The sequence below is a fragment of the Brienomyrus brachyistius genome, chromosome 19 (assembly GCF_023856365.1).
Source record: "Brienomyrus brachyistius isolate T26 chromosome 19, BBRACH_0.4, whole genome shotgun sequence".
NCBI lineage: Eukaryota > Metazoa > Chordata > Actinopteri > Osteoglossiformes > Mormyridae > Brienomyrus > Brienomyrus brachyistius.
The window spans coordinates 19508620-19527695 of NC_064551.1; the positions used below are offsets into that span (position 1 = coordinate 19508620).

The window sequence follows — 19076 nt, forward strand, 5'->3', positions numbered from 1 at the left end:
TATTGAGCACTAACACATCCATGTCTATTATAGTCGACCCCAGAAATAAAACTCTGAGCAGTGAAAATAAGCATAATAGGGTCCCTTTAAAGACTGCTTTGCTCTATCTGCCTTGGAGTTTATAATTTCTACATAGTGCCAATAAAGCCATTTACTGCTCCCTCCCAGGATCCGCATGGCAGGAATCAGGGGCCTGCAGGGGGTGGTGCGCAAGACAGTGAATGATGAGCTACAGGCCAATATCTGGGACCCGCAGCACATGGACAAGATCGTCCCGTCACTGCTGTTCAACCTCCAGCAGGGCGAGGGGACTGAGAGGTCAGTCTGGCTTGCAGCTAAATGCTAGCTTTGGTTTTAATGTGCTCATCAAAAGCTTTGGTGCACAAATCTGACTTCAGGTAGTGAGTTGCCACAGTAACAGTCACATGACACAAGAAGCTGCCTGTACGGTCAGGAAGTGTTTCTGAGTGGGGATTGACATGACACTGTAATACCATCCTGGGCTCAGTGAATGAAAGTGATGCTCAGTGATAATTTAGAAATAGGCTAAAAATCAATACCACCTTTTGTAGGAAACTACAGTTTGTTCTGATGTACAATGCACATCCCATAATATGATGAGGGAATAAGGAGGATGTGGCACGTTTCCCTGATCCTTTATACTTTGAGGACAGATGCTGGGTGTGATCCTGTGGTCTGAGGCTGGTTTCAGGAACTCGGGGCTGATGACAGTTACAGTGGATGTTGGTGCAGGTTACAGGGCGTACTGATGCAAGTTAGGGTGGGTGTTGGTGCAGGTTACAGTGCGTACTGATGCAAGTTAGGGTGGGTGTTGGTGCAGGTTACAGTGCGTACTGATGCAAGTTAGGGTGGGTGTTGGTGCAGGGTACAGTGCGTACTGATGCAAGTTAGGGTGGGTGTTGGTGCAGGTTACAGTGCGTACTGATGCAAGTTAGGGTGGGTGTTGGTGCAGGTTACAGTGCGTACTGATGCAAATTAGGGTGGATGCTGATGTGAGTTATGTTGGGTACCGATGTCAGTTGTGGCGGGGGGAGGGGGGCTGAGGTGAGTTATGGTCAGTGCTAGGGCTGAACGATTTATCTGTTTCAAATTGAAATCACAATTTGACACAATATGATTAGCAAATCTCAAAGGCTACTGTTTAGAATATGTACTATACAGCACATTTGATCCAAGGTTTAAAGCTGTAGTGAGAATAGTTTTACAAATTTAGATGTCGTCCTCCTTGTGTGACAGTCCTTCTCGAATCAGAAGTGCCATGCTCCTTGTGTGACAGTCCTTCTCACCAATCAGAAGTGCCATGCTCCTTGTGTGACAGTCCTGCTCACCAGTCAGAAGTGCCATGCTCCTGGCGTGCCAGTCATGCTCACCAATCATAATACAACTGTGTATATACCCACAAACAACAAACACGTGAAACCCAAGGAAAATGTTACATTCACAGTGTAAGAAAATACTGATTCCTTTGCTGTAAGTGAATTATCTGCCTGTTTCATGGTCAGGGATTGTTTACAGAAAGATCCTGTTATTAGGGGTCCAAACAAAGTTATCCGCAGGATCCCGATTGCTTTGTCTTACTGAAACTGTTTTATTTTCATTAGTTTATTTAACCTAACACAGCTTTTGTGATAATCTTTTTATGTTCAGGGATGCGCACAACTGGTATGCAAGTACGCATTCACATTTAAAAGCGATACATGTAGCCATCGATAAGGGCAGCGACGCAAATGAATTCTTATTTTATGTGCATTTGCGCTGATATGACAAGAAATTATCATGCATTTTAACCTTCATATGCTAATTTGTACTTCATTTGCGGTATAATGTTTAAAATAGCAGAGCAATATGCACATAAAATACAGACGCATTTGCACTGTTACAACAATCGATTGGCACGCATATGGCTTTTAAAGGTGAATGCGTACTTGTGTGCCAGTAATGTGCATCCTTGTGATATCACAAATTTTAAATAAAAATGATTTTGCAATATCTGTCAGAAAAAAAATATCTTGAGTACTGATGTCAGTTGTGTTCAGTACTGATGTCAGTTATTTTGGATACTGATGTGAGATTTGCTGATTGCTGATGTCAGTTATGCTGGGTATTGATGTCAGTTTTGCATGAATCTGTGGAGGAAGGTGGGGGTGATGCAGGTTGGTAAGAAAGGAAACGGCACATGTGATTAATGGCTGGGGATCGCCCAGCAAAAGCGTGGGTGGGTCTGTTGTAATACTGAGGGACATCAATACCCCTCCCCTCCCCCCCAACCCCAGCCGCTCACCGTCACCGCTGCAGACCGCAGAGAAGGAACGGGAGCGTGAGAGCCCGGCTGAGCTGACAGAACGTTGCTTCAGGGAACTGCTGGGCCGAGCAGCCTACGGCAACATCAAGAATGCTGTCACACCCGTGCTTACGTGAGTGTCTGTGGGCGTGGCCAACTGGGTGTGGTCAAGAGGGGCGTGGCCTATGTTGGCGAATATTAGGAGCAGGTATCAGATTTCCCCACACAGGAGACACTAAGGCTGCAGCCTCATGTATCATTTCCACTTTTAAATGCTTTTTTTTTTTACTACTACTTAAAATGGGGTTGAAACGAGCTCCGCGTCTCTGTTGGCTCTGCTGCTGCCCTTCGTTCGTGTTTTGGGAAAATGCCAAGCGAGATTTAACCGGAGAAGTTCGGAGATCGGAAGCACCTCGTGTCACTGCCATTCCGTGACGGAGGTTATTAACTGCGGGGGGCACCGCCTGTCCTGCCAGGGAGGGCCTTGGAGTGCAGTGAGAATTACGGCCTGGTCACATGGTGTTGCGGACCTGAAAGCCATACTGAGGAGTGTGACCCTGGCTGTATATCAGCTGATTTATATCTACCTCTTGTCCAGGCTCTCATTAACTCTCTGCCTCGAGTCTCTAAAAGTTCCCTTATTTTGTCTTTCTTTGTAAATCTCCCATCTCTCTCTAATCCTCTCTCTCTGTCTAACTCTGTATTTTTATCACTCTCTCCCTGACTCCATTTTCACTCTCAAATAAACAAGCTTTATTTTCCTGACACATAGTAGTGCTGCCAAGCCAATACATTTATCGTGTAATGGCTTCTGAAATATTAACAATATGAAATTAGAAATGTATCTCTATGTGCTTCTGTGCCCCAGCCCAGCCTCACGGTGTTAACTCTGTTTTACGTGCTGTTTGTTCAGGCACTTGGATAACCACTCCCTGTGGGAGGGTAAGACCTTTGCCGTCCGCTGCTTTAAGATCATCATGTACTCCATCCAGGTGGGTGGGGGTCGCTCGGGGCTTGCGGAAAGTGACCCCCGTGCTCCCCATGTCTGTCGTGCCAAATGCTCTCTGTCGTCCCTTCCAGTCCCAGCATTCCCATCTCGTGATCCAGCAACTACTGGGCCACCTGGACGCCAACAACAAGAACTCGGCGATGGTGCGAGCCGGGATAGTGGAGGTACTGCTGGAGGCAGCGGCCATCGCTGCGAGCGGCTCTGTGGGTGAGTAGGCCACGAATCAAGGGCTGCGGAGATGACTGAAGGATTTAAGGTGGGCCGGGGAGACAGTGCGTGACTGTAAGAATACAAGAAGTCCACCTTAAAAACTTGGCTCACTTCCTTGTAGTGTACAGTAACCTTAAAATAATCTGTGAATGGTTAGGGTTAGGGTTAGGGGAGGACAAAGCGGACCCCTGAGGGGTGAACACTTAGGGTTGGGTCTCTCTGCGCCTCCATGTGCCCGCTGCATCCTCCAGGTCCCACGGTGCTGGAGGTGTTTAACACCCTCCTCAGGCACCTGCGCCTCAGCGTGGACTACGAGCTCACCGGCTCCTACGAATCCTGCAGCAACGTCGGGGCCCGAATCATCAAGGAACACGAGGAGAGGAAGCTGCAGGAGGCTGTCATCAGGACCATCGGTGAGGGACTGCAAGGGACTGTGTGTGTGTGTGTGTGTGTGTGTGTGTGTGTGTGTGTGTGTGCGCGTGCACAGTGACAAGTTCTGTTCCTTAACGCAGCCTGTCCCCATTTTCTGTTCTGTATAATCTTTTATTGAGAAGATTAATTAATGCAGTTATAATTATGCCATTGAGTTCTTACTGCATGTCTGTCTAAGGGGATCTTTCCCCACCTGAATAACATTACCCCCCTCCTCCATCCCGCATGTCGGCAGGGTCATTCGCCAACACTCTGCCCACATACCAGCGGTCCGAAGTCATGCTCTTCATCATGGGCAAGATCCCAGTTCCTGGGATGCACCCAGTGCCAGTGTCGACCAAATCTGGGTGAGGCTCGCCCCGGGGTCACCCGGCGGGTCACGGCCCCGCCCCCGATCTCTCGGGCGGCTGCAGGTGACATTCATACCCACTTCACATATACCAGCTGAGCTCCTGCCAAGTGCCATTCGAGGAACAATGGAGGGCTTTTCAGTCTGTTCTGATCTCCGTGTTCATAATGGAAAATAACATCAGGTTATTACTGCTTTTGTGTCAGCCCCCCCCAGATTACCCTAATTACCTGGGGGAAAAAAACGGGGGGTACTGCGTACCAGGGCATCTAAATCTGCTCGTTGATCTTAAGAGGAATTGTTTAGGCTCCTCAGTAGAGCAGACAGGAACATCCTAACTGTTTCTGGGTCTCAGATGTCCTGCCTGCGCTGTCAGGTGAGGAGCAGTGAGCTGGCACCTTCTCAATAGAGGGCAGGGTGGCACCTTGCCACGGTCTGCCTTCCATGACTGACTGTTTGGTTCCTCAAGGGCACCATTGAGGAGCTGCCGTTCGTCTCAGGGAAAAGGAACTTTCATCTGCTGTGATCCTCCCTGAAAACCAATATCACCATTTATCACTGCTGAGAGATTTCCATGTGATCTGTTTATGATCCGCTCCTGATCCATTTATGACCCCCCATGATCTGTTGATGATGGCGTCATAATCCCTTTGCAGTCCCTTACCAGCCCAGTGTAAAGCTGACACCACTGTTCTCTGTTCTTCAGCACTCACAGCTGCACACTTTACACACCCCGCTGGTGATCATCTGCTTGCTGGGTTTCAAACATCCACACTTACATATAATGTAGACACAGTCCACCGTCACTGAGATCATGCAGCTTTGTAATTGAAGAGCAGTGGTATACAGAGCGATAGGTGCCCTGGTACCTGTGTAAAGGTGTTCCTCAGACTGTAGGTGTCCTGGTAGCTGTGTAAAGGTGTTCCTCAGACTGTAGGTGTCCTGGTAGCTGTGTAAAGGTGTTCCTCAGACTGTAGGTGCCCTGGTAGCTGTGTAAAGGTGTTCCTCAGACTGTAGGTGTCCTGGTAGCTGTGTAAAGGTGTTCCTCAGACTGTATGTGTCCTGGTAGCTGTGTAAAGGTGTTCCTCAGACTGTAGGTGTCCTGGTAGCTGTGTAAATGTGTTCCTCAGACTGTAGGTGTCCTGGTAGCTGTGTAAAGGTGTTCCTCAGACTGTAGGTGTCCTGGTAGCTGTGTAAAGGTGTTCCTCAGACTGTAGGTGTCCTGGTAGCTGTGTAAAGGTGTTCCTCAGACTGTAGGTGCCCTGGTAGCTGTGTAAAGGTGTTCTTCGGACTGTAGGTGTCCTGGTATCTGTGTAAAGGTGTTCCTCAGACTGTAGGTGTCCTGGTAGCTGTGTAAAGGTGTTTCATGGCATATATCTTTTTCGTGCCTGTGTAGATATATTGATTATAGTAGATTGAACCTGCAGCTCCTTACCTGCGTAAAAATGTCTGGTTGTATAAATGTTTCAGTGGCCCTTTCACTCGAAGTCATATCCACCCACTGAATGAGCACAAACTGTTCTGACCGAAGTCTTGACCTCTCTGATCCTAGTTTGCAGGGCAGCCGGATGATTCAGGTCATGCTGCTGAAGTCACTGTTACAGGTGAGTGGCGGGTATCGTCGTGTATGATGAGGCACCCTAACGCGCGTGGTTCGGCCCAGATGAAGAAGCTGCCCAGTGTAAATGGGGTTATTTCCGTGTCCCCCATCTCTTTCTGGGCCTGGTCCAGGTGACCACAGGCTTTCAGACCACCAACATGCTGACGGCTCTGCCCACCTCGTTCCTGGACCCACTGCTGGCCTTCACCCTTTTGGAGGATGCTGAGATCCGCCTACTGGTCCTGGAGATTCTGCTCAGCCTCATAGATCGCCATGACAACTGGCCCAAGTTCAGCTCCATCAGGTAAGGCTCACTGCCTGGTTGAATGCTAATGGGAACACAAGGTCCTGCATGGAGTGTTTTGGAACCATTAAAACCATTGTTAGCCAAGAGGTTAAGGTTTGATGTAAATTATTCTGTCCATTTTCTATATGCGGCTGTTTTGTGCAGGGTGCGGCTGATTTTAATAATATTTGGGGAGAGAAGAAATGCCTCAATGCAGATGATTATGCTGGTGTACATATATGCAGGGATTGACATAACTGGTATGCAAGTACACATCTGTGATATCAAGGTTAAAATGTCCAGAAATTTCTTGTCATAACAGTGCAAATGTGCATATGTTATGTACACGTTTGGGCCGTTATGGCAAGAAATTACTGTGCATTTGAACCTTTACACTGCAAATGCGTACCTGCGTACTACGTACGTCAGTCGTGTCCTATATGGTATGAACTGAGAAACCCAGGTTCACCTGAGCCGCGTCTCTTTGGACTGTGGGAGGAAACGCACATAAAGGGTTTTGGGTTTCAAATTCTATTGTCTGATGTATTCTGGGAATACAGTGAAATGTTTGTGCCCCAGGAAGGTGGGAATAATGAAAAGTAATGTGATAAGAGGATGAGGTATCTATACGGATTGGACAAGCAGAACATGCAGAAACTCCACCCATCCATCCATCCATCCATCCACGCATCCATCCACCCACCCACCCATCCATCCATCCACCCATCCATCCATCTACCTACCTTCCAACCACTTGTCCTGGTCAGCACTGCAGGGTTGAATGTTACCTTTCCTCTTCTGAACAATAATACAACAAAAAAATACTGAATAAGAACATGTAATTTCAGCTTGGTGTAGAGCATATGGAAAATAAATTGTAATTAAATCCAGTGTTAACCTCTGGGCAGACATACTGTGTATCACACCACTATAATGCATTGTCACTAGATCAGTGTCTCTCAGACTGGTTCTTGGGGACCCCAGATAGTTCTTGTTCTTGATTCCCTGGTAGGGAACTGGGAGGAAGTGACCATCTGTGTGCCCCCGAGGGCCGGGTTGAGGATTCAGCACTATGGCTCACCGCTTTTTTTTCCCTTCATTTGCAGCGGAATCGATCGAAACGTTTTTGTTTATCTCTGTTTTGCCGGAATGTTTGCTCTTTGTAGCTTTTATCTCTGAGTGAGATAGAGAAATGGAGCTGAGAGGCAGTTCATTACCTCCTTTTTATAAAACACCAGCCGTTTTCCACAGCAAGGTCAGTTTCCCCCCAACGCATCAGCGAACAGCAGAGATGAGACAGTGACCTTAAAAACCTCAATTTCTCATGGGGGAGGACGGGCATGCAGTTGACAAATACGGTTTTGCCTCATTTGGACCAATTTGATTGCGGGTGATCCATGACTGACCCCCGGCTTTCCCCCCCAGCATCTTCTCTGATATCTCCGTGCTGAAGCTCAGGGTGGACAAGTGCTCTCGGCAAGACAACCTCTTCATGAAGAAGGTGAGCCCGCTAACGCTAATGCTAACGCTAATGCTAACGCTAATGCTAACGCTAATGCTAACGCTAATGCTAGCTCCAGTGCAAATATGCCCTTGTGACGTGCTCTCTCCCGCCCATGTCCCAGCACTCCCAGCAGCTGTACCGGCACATCTTCCTGGCCTGTAAGGAGGAGAGCAGCACCCAGCCACACTTCGAGGCCCTGTACGCCCTGCTGGCCCTCATCAGCGTTGAGCTGGCCAACGAGGAGGTGGTGGTGGACCTCATCCGGCTGGCTCTTGCTCTGCAGGTGCCCTCCCCTCCGCCTCCTGTCTTGGTGTAGATGCCCCCAGACACGGAGAACTGTGTTTTATCTGTCTCTGCCTCCCACCCCTCCCCCGTCCATAGGACCTGGCACTAACCAATGAGGAGACACTTCCTGCGTACAACCGCTGTGCCGTCCACGCCCTCTCCGGCGCCTACCTGAATCTCATCAGTCAGTTGACCACTGTGCCCGCCTTCTGCCAGCATGTGCAAGAGGTACGTGTGTGTGGGTGGGAACTCTATGTGAGGGAGTGTTTGAGGGGGCCGTGCCTGTCTACCCAGGCTCACCTGCGTGAGGTAACGGCTCCCTTTGCGTCCCCAGGTGATTGAGATGCGTCAGAAGGAGGTTCCCTTCTTCCTACCAGAGGACGTCTTCGTGGAGAATCCCAGGTCAGTCCATGAAGGCCTCCACCGTCAGTTCCAGCACTGTGCACCCCCTAGTGATTGCTATAAAAACCCCATTTGGGCTCCAGTGGGGCAACAGCAAACTTGTGGGAAGAGATGGGAGCTGCATCATCTATACATTTTCAGCAAAGCAGTTTGAGTCTGATCTTCTAGTGGCATCCTACTAAAACCTAATGACATCTCACAGTCAAGCTGATCTGAAATATATAAAATAAATGACTCCACATATGGATTTCACTTAAAAGTCTACAATCAACACAGATCTCCTGAGCAAAATGGCATTTCAGATTTTAGATGTCTGTGGTCTGGATCATCGTATGTGGTTGCTTGCTTGAATTATCTTGACATTTGAAGCCTCAGTTCTAAATTCTTTTCGTCTCAGAATTTTAGTGGTTATGTGTGATGAAGTGCGCTGTATGTTCGGCTCCCGCTGTAAAGGATCTTGTGAGTTCGATGGGTCTTTTACGTGAATAGGTTAGGGTTTAGGTCAGGGTCACTAAGACCTGGGCTGAGTGTGTTTGAGGTGCCAGTATGGCGCTGAGTGCTTGAGCGCTAATATCAGCATGCACCCTGAAAATGCGTGCTCTAAAATGATAGATGTAACTTTTCTGCTTCCCTGTTCATTTCACAGGATTTTAATTATTTTTTCAAATAAATCATCCATTAAAGGATCCTAAAGGACATTAGTGAAGCTAGTATGATTCTTTAGGTCGATCAGTGTCTCCAAATGATGTAATTCACCTTCTAGGCATAAGCCTTTTTTAGCCAGGAAGCAGAGGAGATATTCTCTGAAAGCTCTTTGGTCTCATTATCATTAACGGATAACGGCAAACATTAGCTGAGTTCACATCCTGTACTTCGCATTGTGGGTGGTTTTAGCAGGATGGATTTCAGCTCCTCCTTGTGTTTGATCATTATGCATTTGGCATCACCCCTCTCTGAATCTCCTTCAGGATCCCAAAGATCCTGGAGAAGCCGGAAGGTGACGTGCTGTTTCTCCAGAGCAAGATCACAGAAGTGCTTGGGGGCAGTGGCTATAACACGGACCGGCTGGCTACTCCTTATATCCCACAACTGACCGGTATGTCCCCGCCCACTGGCCGAGCTCCACTCGGAGCAGCTCAAGTGTTCGCTCCATTCTTTAAAGCTACTTGTCGTTTATTTTGTTCCCCTCAGATGAAGACCGCCTGTCGAAGAGGAAGAGCGTGGGGGAGACCATCTCCCTGCAGGTGGAAGTGGAATCCAGAAACAGCCCTGAGAAAGAAGAGGTATTAAAAGACAGTAAAACTCTGGCCCCTTGCACACATCCAATTCAAGCCTTCATTCGTTGATTTTGAGTTAGTTATTTAAATGACCCCGCCTCCGAACTGCCAGTCTCTGCCCCTGGCCAATAGAAACAGCCAGATCTGAGCCATACACTAATGCTATATGTTTGCCTTGTGTCTGCAGAGGACTCCAGCAGAAGAGATCACATTCGAGACGCTGAAAAATGCCATCGGTAACACGTGTTTTAGCTAATTCTGTTTTAGGTTCAGATTTGCTTGACTAAGTTAACTGATATTTCGGACAATCTCAAGATATTTTATTGTCATTTCATTTGTGCACTTTAGAGCTACGGGATTTTTAGTCGTTCCAAAATGTTGTGAAAGTGCAGCTTTTTGAAACGTATCCCTTCATTTATCGGGTAACGTAAAAGCAAAAGGGCCTAGGTCATTTGAAAGTCATCTGGCTCCTGTCTTCCTCTGCATCTGTTCTTCAGTGGACAGTGTCGGCGTGGAGGAGCAGGAGAGGGAGCGCAGACGCCAGGTGGTGGAGAAGTTCCAGAAGGCCCCCTTTGAGGAAATAGCTGCCCACTGCGGTGCCAGGGTGAGTTATTCGGGCCAGCCGGTGAAATACAGCAGCGCTGAGTTCAGCAGTCCACACAGAAGACTCTGCATAACCGTCTCACACAGATGCTTGTGTCTTTTCCAGGCCACACTGCTGCAAAGCAAACTCAATCAGATATTTGAGATAACCATCAGGTAACCCGCTGCCGCTTAGGGAATGGGGTAGTAGTGTTGAGCTCGGTGCCGATGTAGCTTGATGGCGTTGTCTCCTGTGCAGTTTTGAGGCTAATGGAATCCTTCTCGTACCTCCCCAGACCACCCCCCAGCCCTTCTGGGACCATCGGCCCAGGATACGGGCAGACCCAGAGCCGCTCGGTGCCCGTCTACGAAATGAAGTTCCCTGACCTCTGCGTGTACTAGCGGAGGGATCAGAAGGTGGAGCTGCGGGGAGAGTATGGGGGAGAGGGGGAGATGAGAAGAAGGATTCTTCTCAACCTCCTTGTTTCCCTCAGATGGGACTCGGTCCATCTCAGCACTGTGAAACGCCTACGGCGGGCGGCACCATCAACCCCGGAACATTCCGGCTGTGTGAAAAAACAAGCGTTAAAGATGTTAGCCTCTCAGTCTTTGAATGAACCAAGGAGAAAGACATGACATTCTCCAAAGGGGTTCCCTCTCTGGGCTATGGGCCAGGCCTCCCCTGCGTCTCTCTCCTCCACCATCCTCTTCTTCACTGCAGTGACTCTTTGTCTTCAAATGCAGAGGACGTTGATAATGCCTCCTATTAGCTATGTGTGACAGATGAGAATCTAAGTGGCTCGCAGATCCCAGCAGATCCCTTGTGACCCCTGCAGATCTCTTATGATGCCTGCAGATCCCTGGTGATCCCTGCTTCCTTACCTATCTCACATTGAAAATAGCTTGGTTTCACCCAGTACTATAACATTACACTATAATGTATAAGATTATGGCCAAAATATCTTTTTTGATTATTTTGCATTTTTTTTAATTAGTAAGTTTTTATAATTATTTTAAATTAATGGATGTGGAACCACTGAGGCCAAGCTTTCAGAAATTATGTAAAGCTGATTTAAAATAGACCGCCCCTCCCCTCAAAGGGGGCTGACTAAAACACGCAGCAGGTTATTATTATTTTCATGCACCGCAGCCGCCTCACCTCTGGAAAGCTGGGTTCCAGTCCCTACCCCCAGCCCAACATGTGGAGTTCACACCTTCTCCCAGGTTCCTCTCCATTCTCCAGTTTCCCCACAGTCTTAAAAACATGCTGAGATGTATTGGAGTTGCCAAATTGTCCGTAGGTGTTAATGTGTGTGTTTGTACCCTGAGATGGGTTGGTGCCCCATCTTGGATTATTCCCTGCCTTGTGTCTGTTGTTCCTGGAATTGGACCCCAGTGATCAGTGGGTATGGAAAATGAATGAATCGATTCAATTTAATGTGCCCTGCAAGTCATGGCATAGATACAAATGTATGGGGCAGGTTGAAGTTATACGTATAACAAGGCTGGTGCCAGAAAATTCATTCCCCCGGAGTCAGCTAGGTAATGCAGAGTTGGTAGCCAAATAGCTGTTATACTCCAAGGGGAGAATGATGTGCTGAAACGTCATCTGCTGTTCAGCCTGTGCTACTTCCACTAGCTTTTTTTGCTCGCTGTTTTGCAGCGCCGTACACGAAGACTGTAGGTCACTAACAAAGTAGCGTTTAACGTGGTCTTGGTAGTGAGATTACGAGAGAACCACGAATGTCATTTTAATACGTGAGCTAGATACAATTTTCAGAGCAGATCGAGTTTTTGTAGCATTTTCCAATGAAGGTAAACGAGCTGACCCACAACCCTGTACTGGACAAGTATTTGGAAGATGTTTGGATGGATGGATATCTCATAGGGTCACACATAAGAATAGGTCTATATAAGTATGTATATGTGTGTATATATTTTTTGTCTTAATCAAATATTTGGATAATACTGGAAATTATAAATGTAGGTGTACAGTTAAATAGACCGTAGAATCTAACCAGCATGAATGGAAAAGAGATGCGTATGTGATGGGAATCTGAAGCAGGTAGTCTAAGCTTCAGCTGAAGGTGCAGTCATGACAGGACAGGCTTTGGCCTGTGGCGAAGGGACACCCCCCCTGAAGCGAGGGGGTTACGGCGCCGCTGGATCCAGCTAGTGACGTCACTCAGGATTCACGACCATTCTGTCTGTCGGGGAAACGGCACCCATCCTGCAGGACCCCGACATCCCCAAGCGAATCGAGACGTTAAATGTAGTTTGCGATGTTTTCCCACAACAGAAGGAGCAAAATATGGCAATAAGTTTGGGGTACAAAGCTGCCCCTGTGTGTTAGTGGCTCTCATCGACAACTCAACACGTACACGTTCTTTGGCAGAGGGGGCTGCCCCAGCCTCTCTTACTGCGGGTGTCTTCTGGGACTGAAACTTAAAGCCAGTCGTTGGAAGTGTGCCCCCTAGTGTCTGTTTTGCGTAAATATGTGTTATTTGTGTCCATTAGTGTAGTTCAGCTGTTTGTCCAAGGTTCCTGTGCATTCGATGGGATATTGTATGTCTTATAGTAACTGATCGTGGAGTCTGTCCCTTTCCCCACTCCGCCGCCCCCCTAGAGTCTTGTGGGTTTTTCCTGTGATCTTTGCCCTTTCCTCTTCGTTTCAGGATATTGAAGTCCGTTTCGGTTGTCTCTCTGAATGTTATGCTGACTGCGTCAGATCAGGTATCACCATTTTGCAAGTTCGACGACGTTCTCTAAGCTCTTAGGATCCATAACAATGCCTTATGTAAATAACCGTACATGTCAATCATAAAGATGAGAAATGGTACCTCCTATATGCAGCTTTGATTGTAGAAAGTGCCAAAAAGGGAAAATATGTACAGGGAGATCAGACCATGAAAACTAGCTGATAAAAGCCCCCCTTTCATCTACGACGTGCTCTTTGTGGTCTTTTGAGCGAAGGAGCAGTCTGGATAGTAGCATGTGAGACTGGTGACTCGAAGTAGTCGTGTGTCTTACTTCCAACAAGGATGCTGCACGGGAGCGAAGCTGATCGCCGCCGACGTTTGTCAGGCTTCAGTATTGTATTATTATGATTTTCCCACCATCTAGTTTCACTGGCGCCTGTCACGGCTTGTCGGTCTTGTAGACGTAAAGTTGACGTGTAAAAATCTTGTTTGTGGTCTACTTTCCTACTACTACCTTTTAATTTAACAAGCTGTCTGCCGCGTCCTGTGTTCTTATTTTTCCCGTTACATTAAACCTCCTATGTAAACATGCGTTTAATGTCCCTGAGTATTGAATGTTTACCCTGGATATTTAATCCGATAACTCAACATATCCTATTGTTTGCATTTATGCCTTTTCATACCATGCAGCTGAAGTAATACTCATACTGCAGCAAAAATAACATTATGGCCTGGATTCATCGTAACTTGCCTTGTATTTTTATTGCTGTGTTGGTTTTCTGCGTCTTTGTGAAACCTGCTAATTCAGTAACGTGAATCACTTGATGGTGATGAATTCGCTCAGTCTGACAAAAGCTGCAGTAGTTTGTTTAATATAAGGTAAGTAAAATGAAATATATTACAAACCAGGGAATCGTAGGGTATGTGGAACGTTTCTTTAGAGATGGGTCATCACAGTGAATGTTGCAGTGCCGAAAGTCATTGCAGCTCGGTGTCGCATTGAGGACCCTGCGTCTGTACATTACTGCCGAAATAATGTGTATAATTTCAAGAAAATAAAAAACGGCGATCTTTTTGAAATTGTGCACGCTGTATGAGGTATTTGTCTAACATATAAAGTACCACTTGGTTAGTATCATAAAGGGACCCACACACCAGGGTAAAGTGTGATATCATTGCTTCTGTGTTGTGCATTTGCTTTGGTTAAGGTTACATTTTGATTGCTACTTTTCTGTATATAGGAAGAAACCATTTAAAGTGTCTTGCAGGGTTCCTGTTATATTCCCCTGGCTGCAGTGTTTGTGAGCTGCGCATTGCTCTGGTTTTCCTCCTTTGTAGTGGTTAACTTTAGCATGGGTTTATGAAGGATTTCTTGAATTTTGTACGATTTCCAGATTTCAGCCAGTTCTTGATCATTCCATAGCTCTAGCCCACCTACTGGCAAGAGAAGGACTTCGAGCAAATCCCTGTACATGTGTATACCTGTGCATGAGTCTTTGAACACAGCTGGGGGCATTCTTCCCATTCCTGATAATGACACCTGTAGAGCTCTGTACCTGTGTTCAAAGGTTGTAGGTTCAAATCCCATGACTGACACAGTGATAATATCACCCTTAAGGGCATGCAGTCTGAAGCGACCCTTTCCCCACCTGGCCAAAAGCGTCTGCTAAAAATCTTAACATAGTGAACTCCAGTGACAGTGAATCTTTTCATACTGACCCAGTTATTGAAGCACTGCCCTATATGCAGCTATAGGAAACCTGGACAGACATAGACCATAGAATTTCCCAGATCTTCTCTCAATCTAATAATGCCGTCTGCTCCTGGAGCCTATTCCATATTCAATTTGGTGGTGAGCTGCTGCAGCTCATTATGCCGGATGGAACAGGAGCAGATGTCACCCGCATCGAGTCCTTCCTGTTACAGTGATGTATGGCTCCTGTCTCCTGTATCAGGGGAGTGAGCTTGTTTTCTGTGAACCTGTATAACTTCTGTCTCTTGTGAGCCTCTTCTGCAGAGTTTTTCAGTCACCCTGAGATATATATCATGGGCCTGTGCTGAGCAGGTTTCCTGGGGCACAGTAGGGGCATTGATTCCCTGGCAGATTCTGGGGGCCCAGAACTTTACAGGGTCCCCTGAATATGTAAAATTATACAATTTGAAGGAGGCGGGGGGAGCTCAAGGTGACATTTTGTCTGGTGGGGGGGGGGCTAGAATTTCTAGTTATGCTCCTGAAAGTCCCCCTCATTCCCCCCCCCCTCCCTGGATCTGTCATACTGTCCAGCAGCCTTTAGACTAGCTTCCTGTATCCCTCCCACTTTCCCTGTGTTTGCCCCCTGCTGACCACAAACAGTAACTACATTAGGAGTGGGGCGCCCCGGAGTGACTTTTTGAGTAGCACCCTCGCGTGTGTCAGCGTGCGCTCCGTGACAGGCTGGTGCCCCAGCCCATGCTCTGTTCCTTGCGCTAGCAGGAAATAAAAACACATCGCGCTGTCAAGTAGCTTGCAATATTGGTTTCTATTTATTTCATTTGATCATTTACAATATAGTACATTTCATTCATAAAGGATGTTGTCCTTTGAAATGCTTGTTAGCATTCATTTTAGAAGTAACATCTGCAGCAAAGCCACAGGCTAAAGTAATTGCATTAGTGTTTGACTGTAATCTCTCCTTTCCGCCACATTCTGAAACTGTCAAGCTGATAAGTTGTTGAGATCAGATGGGTTTGGGGGCAGAGTGGCTTTGGCCCGACACGATTGGTTCCCCAATCCCGGCTAATTGTGTTCTATCATCTGTCTACCAATGGCTGTCTTTAGTGATGATGTTTTTAAACAATGTCATGAGGGATTTTTGGTTGTGTCCCCCCCCCAAGGACTTCATGAAGCCGCCGTAGTGTTTGCTGGCAGGAGGGCCAGACCAGCGGAAGTGGTTCATCTCGTAGGAGCCGTCGTTCTTCTGATTGACCAGCTCCTGGTCCCCCTCCAGGGTGTAGTCAGCCTCCTCGGGCACCTGGCGCTTCATGTCAGTGGGGTAGGCCTCAGACAGGTCCTCTTCCATGCCGTTGGAGTAGACCTTGACTGGCCGGCGTTTGCGCCCCCCGGGTTTGCCCCAGCGGAAGTGTTCCATGGGGTAAGAACGCTTGTCTTCATGGGCTAAGGGTTCCTCATTCCCCTTGGGCCCTGCTTCATCCAAAGACATGGAATCCAAGGTTCTGACAGGGCCTTTGGTGTCGCCCCCTGGTGGACTGGTGTGAAAGGGCTTCTTCACAAAAGTGCTGTCCACTTTGGCTGCAAGGCCAGACTTGCACATCTGTGCACATTCCTGTTCAACAGAAATGCTAATATTAGCCATGTGCTGTGCTGTGGTTTGGTGAGAAAATGAGCATCCAGGTTTGCTGTTTTTCAGCCCTTTCTACATTAATGAATTTGAAAAGGTAATTAAGGTGTATGCCCAAAGTTAGAGAGGAAAAGCCCCAGAGAATTAGCATTCTTATTGGATGTGATTAATCAGAATTCATGCAACAATTATGCAGGAGTACAGTGTGGGAAACTGCTCACTGTGTAGCTGCCCTGTGAGGATATAATACATATAACAGAAAGAGAATATAATTTGATTGTGATATAGTATTTACAGACATATTTTCAGGCCAAATGTAAATTCCCATTATCCATGAAATACTAAAACAGAATACACATTTAATGAAGTAATTTAATACAGTGCTGTACAATACACACAGGTTATTTATTTTTAAGAATACAAGATACTTAACCTCATACGAAAGGCTTGCATTTAGTTTTGTGATAAATGTGTAAAAGGCTGATGGTAATGGGGAGTCTAGGCTTACCAGGACCCTGTCCCCCCGGCAGGACGCCTGATCCCCGCACTGACCGCACTCCGCCGGGTTGCACCCGCAGATTACGCCCAGAAGCAACGCCCAGGCTCCACGGCGCATCGCTGCCCTGTGTAACCGCTGAACAGCCACCGCGGTACACACAAACACACACGCACACATACAGATTAGGTATCTTTATGTCCCTGTAAGGCATATATGACAGGTTTTTGTCACAGTATGGGAACATCTGACCCCAGCAAAGTGATATATACATGTTTTTGTGCTTGTTCAGTACCACTGAACGCAGTACTGACATTTGGGTAGTATATGAATTCCATTTTACGTCATTCAATAAAGCAATGCAAAGTAAGAATCGTTTATTTATTTACTTATTTATTTATTTATTTTTAAAGAGATTATGTTTCCTGATGCGTTTTGCGAGAGCATTTAACAAACCTCTGGGCACCGACCCGCACCGCACCTGAGAGAGCTGGACGGCACACCTTTGCGTCGCTGGCAGGACAAATTGTTGTGGATTTAGTTTTTAAAAAAAAAAAAAAAACGTAAGACCATGCACCAAATTTATTGATTTACAGCCATTGAAATGTTGTTCCCTTTTCAATGAATTGCTGCTATTCATCATATTAGGCTTCTAACTATGTTTTTACCAAATTCAGCATCTTGTTGTCTCTGTTGAAAATGCGGTACTACCGGTGTAATAATAAAGAAAATGCAAAATTCCAAAATAACGGAATAAAACAAATTTAAAAGGAAACTGCGGACCTTTAATACATGTACAGATTTAATCAAAAGGAGATTACAATTTATACTATAGTATACGCGCTGCTCCGGGCACTAGAAGAAGCAGCGTCCAGGACGTTTTAAATGTTACGCCACCTGCTGGTCTGTTAAATGCTTCTCAGCCCCGTTAAGCAGAATATCCGCAGACCCCGGGAGCAGCGCGTCTCTGACTGGCACCAAAGGAAAGGCGCCCTAACAGAAAGACACCCTCGCCTGTAGGTTTTGAGCATCCAGTTCTCTTTTCAAACGACATCACGTTAGTTATGTAGCTACAGTATGTGGACCCGGCTGGCTAAAGAGCATCATTTCATAGCCTGTAATACATGAAGTATGTCAAGCTTATGCAGAAAACTGCTTAATTTCTCTCATTTCATTTTTGGGGAAACGATTTGGGGTTTCTTCTGATTTTAGGTGATATGAAAAAATACCACTGAAAATAGAGAGAATATTTTAAACATATCTAAAAGATTTTGTGTCATATCGCGCGAGCCCGTTCAGAATAAGCAGTTGTACGGTGGATGGACAGATGTTATGATACTGTAACATAAATTAACAAATGAGCTTGTAGGTTTATATAATTGAGCCTAAGTATCATTTTCCTGTGAGAATTTACCTCTGAAATCAATACGTGTAGGAAACATACAGTATGAATATTCATATAAACGATGTAAATGATCATGAATATTTTTCCTTTTTGTGGCATTAAAATCTTATACGTCTCTCTAAATTATTACAAATTCAAATGTTAAAATCGCAATCATCTCTATGTTATATCAAATATATCAGTCGTTATTAAAGGAAATATGTAACCTAGTGTTCAATGACCGTTTTAAAGGTGGTTAGTTAGCTGCCATTGCCAGGAATACGCGGCATATACCGAGATAATGTCAAAAGTGTCTTACGGGTGATGATGCGTGATATAGCCCAATGGGGTAAAGATGTTAATAGAAAATCACATCAATATAAACGAAGCTGTCATGCAGGAAAGTTGCTCCCTCTGATTAAAACTGAGCAGGTCTTACCTGCCACAGGTCGTCCTGACTGTGTCACTGTCTCCTCTGCCTTCGGTGGGTCTCGTCTTCTTACCCTCCGTTTTCTTTCCCTTGTCCTGAAGCACTTCCTTTTATACCGATTCCTACATAAGCCGGTGTTTAAAGTACAATACTTTGTGAAGCCGGGTCTTTTGTGTTCGCAAAAGGCGAGGGAGGTGAGGACGGAACGGTGAAAAACGCTCCACTCACAACTGGTATTGATTTTTCTCGACCTGATGAACATGCATTAGTTGCTAGCATTTTTCTAAATTTTAATATTTGTATCGATTAGGTATTATTTTGGCATCCATTTGTCATTATTTAAATATTTAAAAGGCCACACGAATGATTAGACATTTTTTGGCAAGTGACTGTCGATAAATAACTATTATAAATAATACATATTCATATGTGTAACACTTTACTGACGGCCCTGTTGGTAACGCTTTACGTTAACTGCACCTTCAATGATT

The 19076-nt window shown here is 46.2% G+C and overlaps 2 protein-coding genes across 8 annotated transcripts in view; one reads left to right on the forward strand and one right to left on the reverse strand.

Moving 5' to 3' along the window:
• Positions 1–14017, forward strand: part of LOC125714701 (protein EFR3 homolog B) — a 30334-nt gene extending 16317 nt beyond the window's left edge. For all 7 annotated transcript variants that reach the window (XM_048985567.1, XM_048985568.1, XM_048985564.1 and 4 more), the window contains 18 exons: positions 169–318; positions 2295–2435; positions 3216–3294; positions 3383–3518; positions 3773–3934; positions 4189–4300; positions 5855–5906; positions 6034–6206; positions 7614–7689; positions 7814–7975; positions 8074–8205; positions 8312–8379; positions 9348–9475; positions 9571–9662; positions 9844–9892; positions 10154–10260; positions 10366–10415; positions 10535–14017. In XM_048985567.1, the coding sequence (XP_048841524.1) occupies positions 169–318; positions 2295–2435; positions 3216–3294; positions 3383–3518; positions 3773–3934; positions 4189–4300; positions 5855–5906; positions 6034–6206; positions 7614–7689; positions 7814–7975; positions 8074–8205; positions 8312–8379; positions 9348–9475; positions 9571–9662; positions 9844–9892; positions 10154–10260; positions 10366–10415; positions 10535–10640 (1975 nt within the window). In that variant the 3' untranslated portion in view covers positions 10641–14017. The remainder of the gene's footprint in view (positions 1–168; positions 319–2294; positions 2436–3215; positions 3295–3382; positions 3519–3772; positions 3935–4188; positions 4301–5854; positions 5907–6033; positions 6207–7613; positions 7690–7813; positions 7976–8073; positions 8206–8311; positions 8380–9347; positions 9476–9570; positions 9663–9843; positions 9893–10153; positions 10261–10365; positions 10416–10534) is intronic.
• A 1574-nt stretch (positions 14018–15591) lies between these two features.
• Positions 15592–16790, reverse strand: LOC125714702 (pro-opiomelanocortin-like). The gene is made up of 2 exons (XM_048985572.1): positions 16784–16790; positions 15592–16260 (listed from the first exon to the last, which is right to left on the reverse strand). The coding sequence occupies exon 2, from the start codon at positions 16246–16248 to the stop codon at positions 15736–15738; it is 513 nt and encodes a 170-aa protein (XP_048841529.1). The 5' UTR covers positions 16249–16260; positions 16784–16790; the 3' UTR covers positions 15592–15735.
• Positions 16791–19076: the final 2286 nt, after the last annotated feature.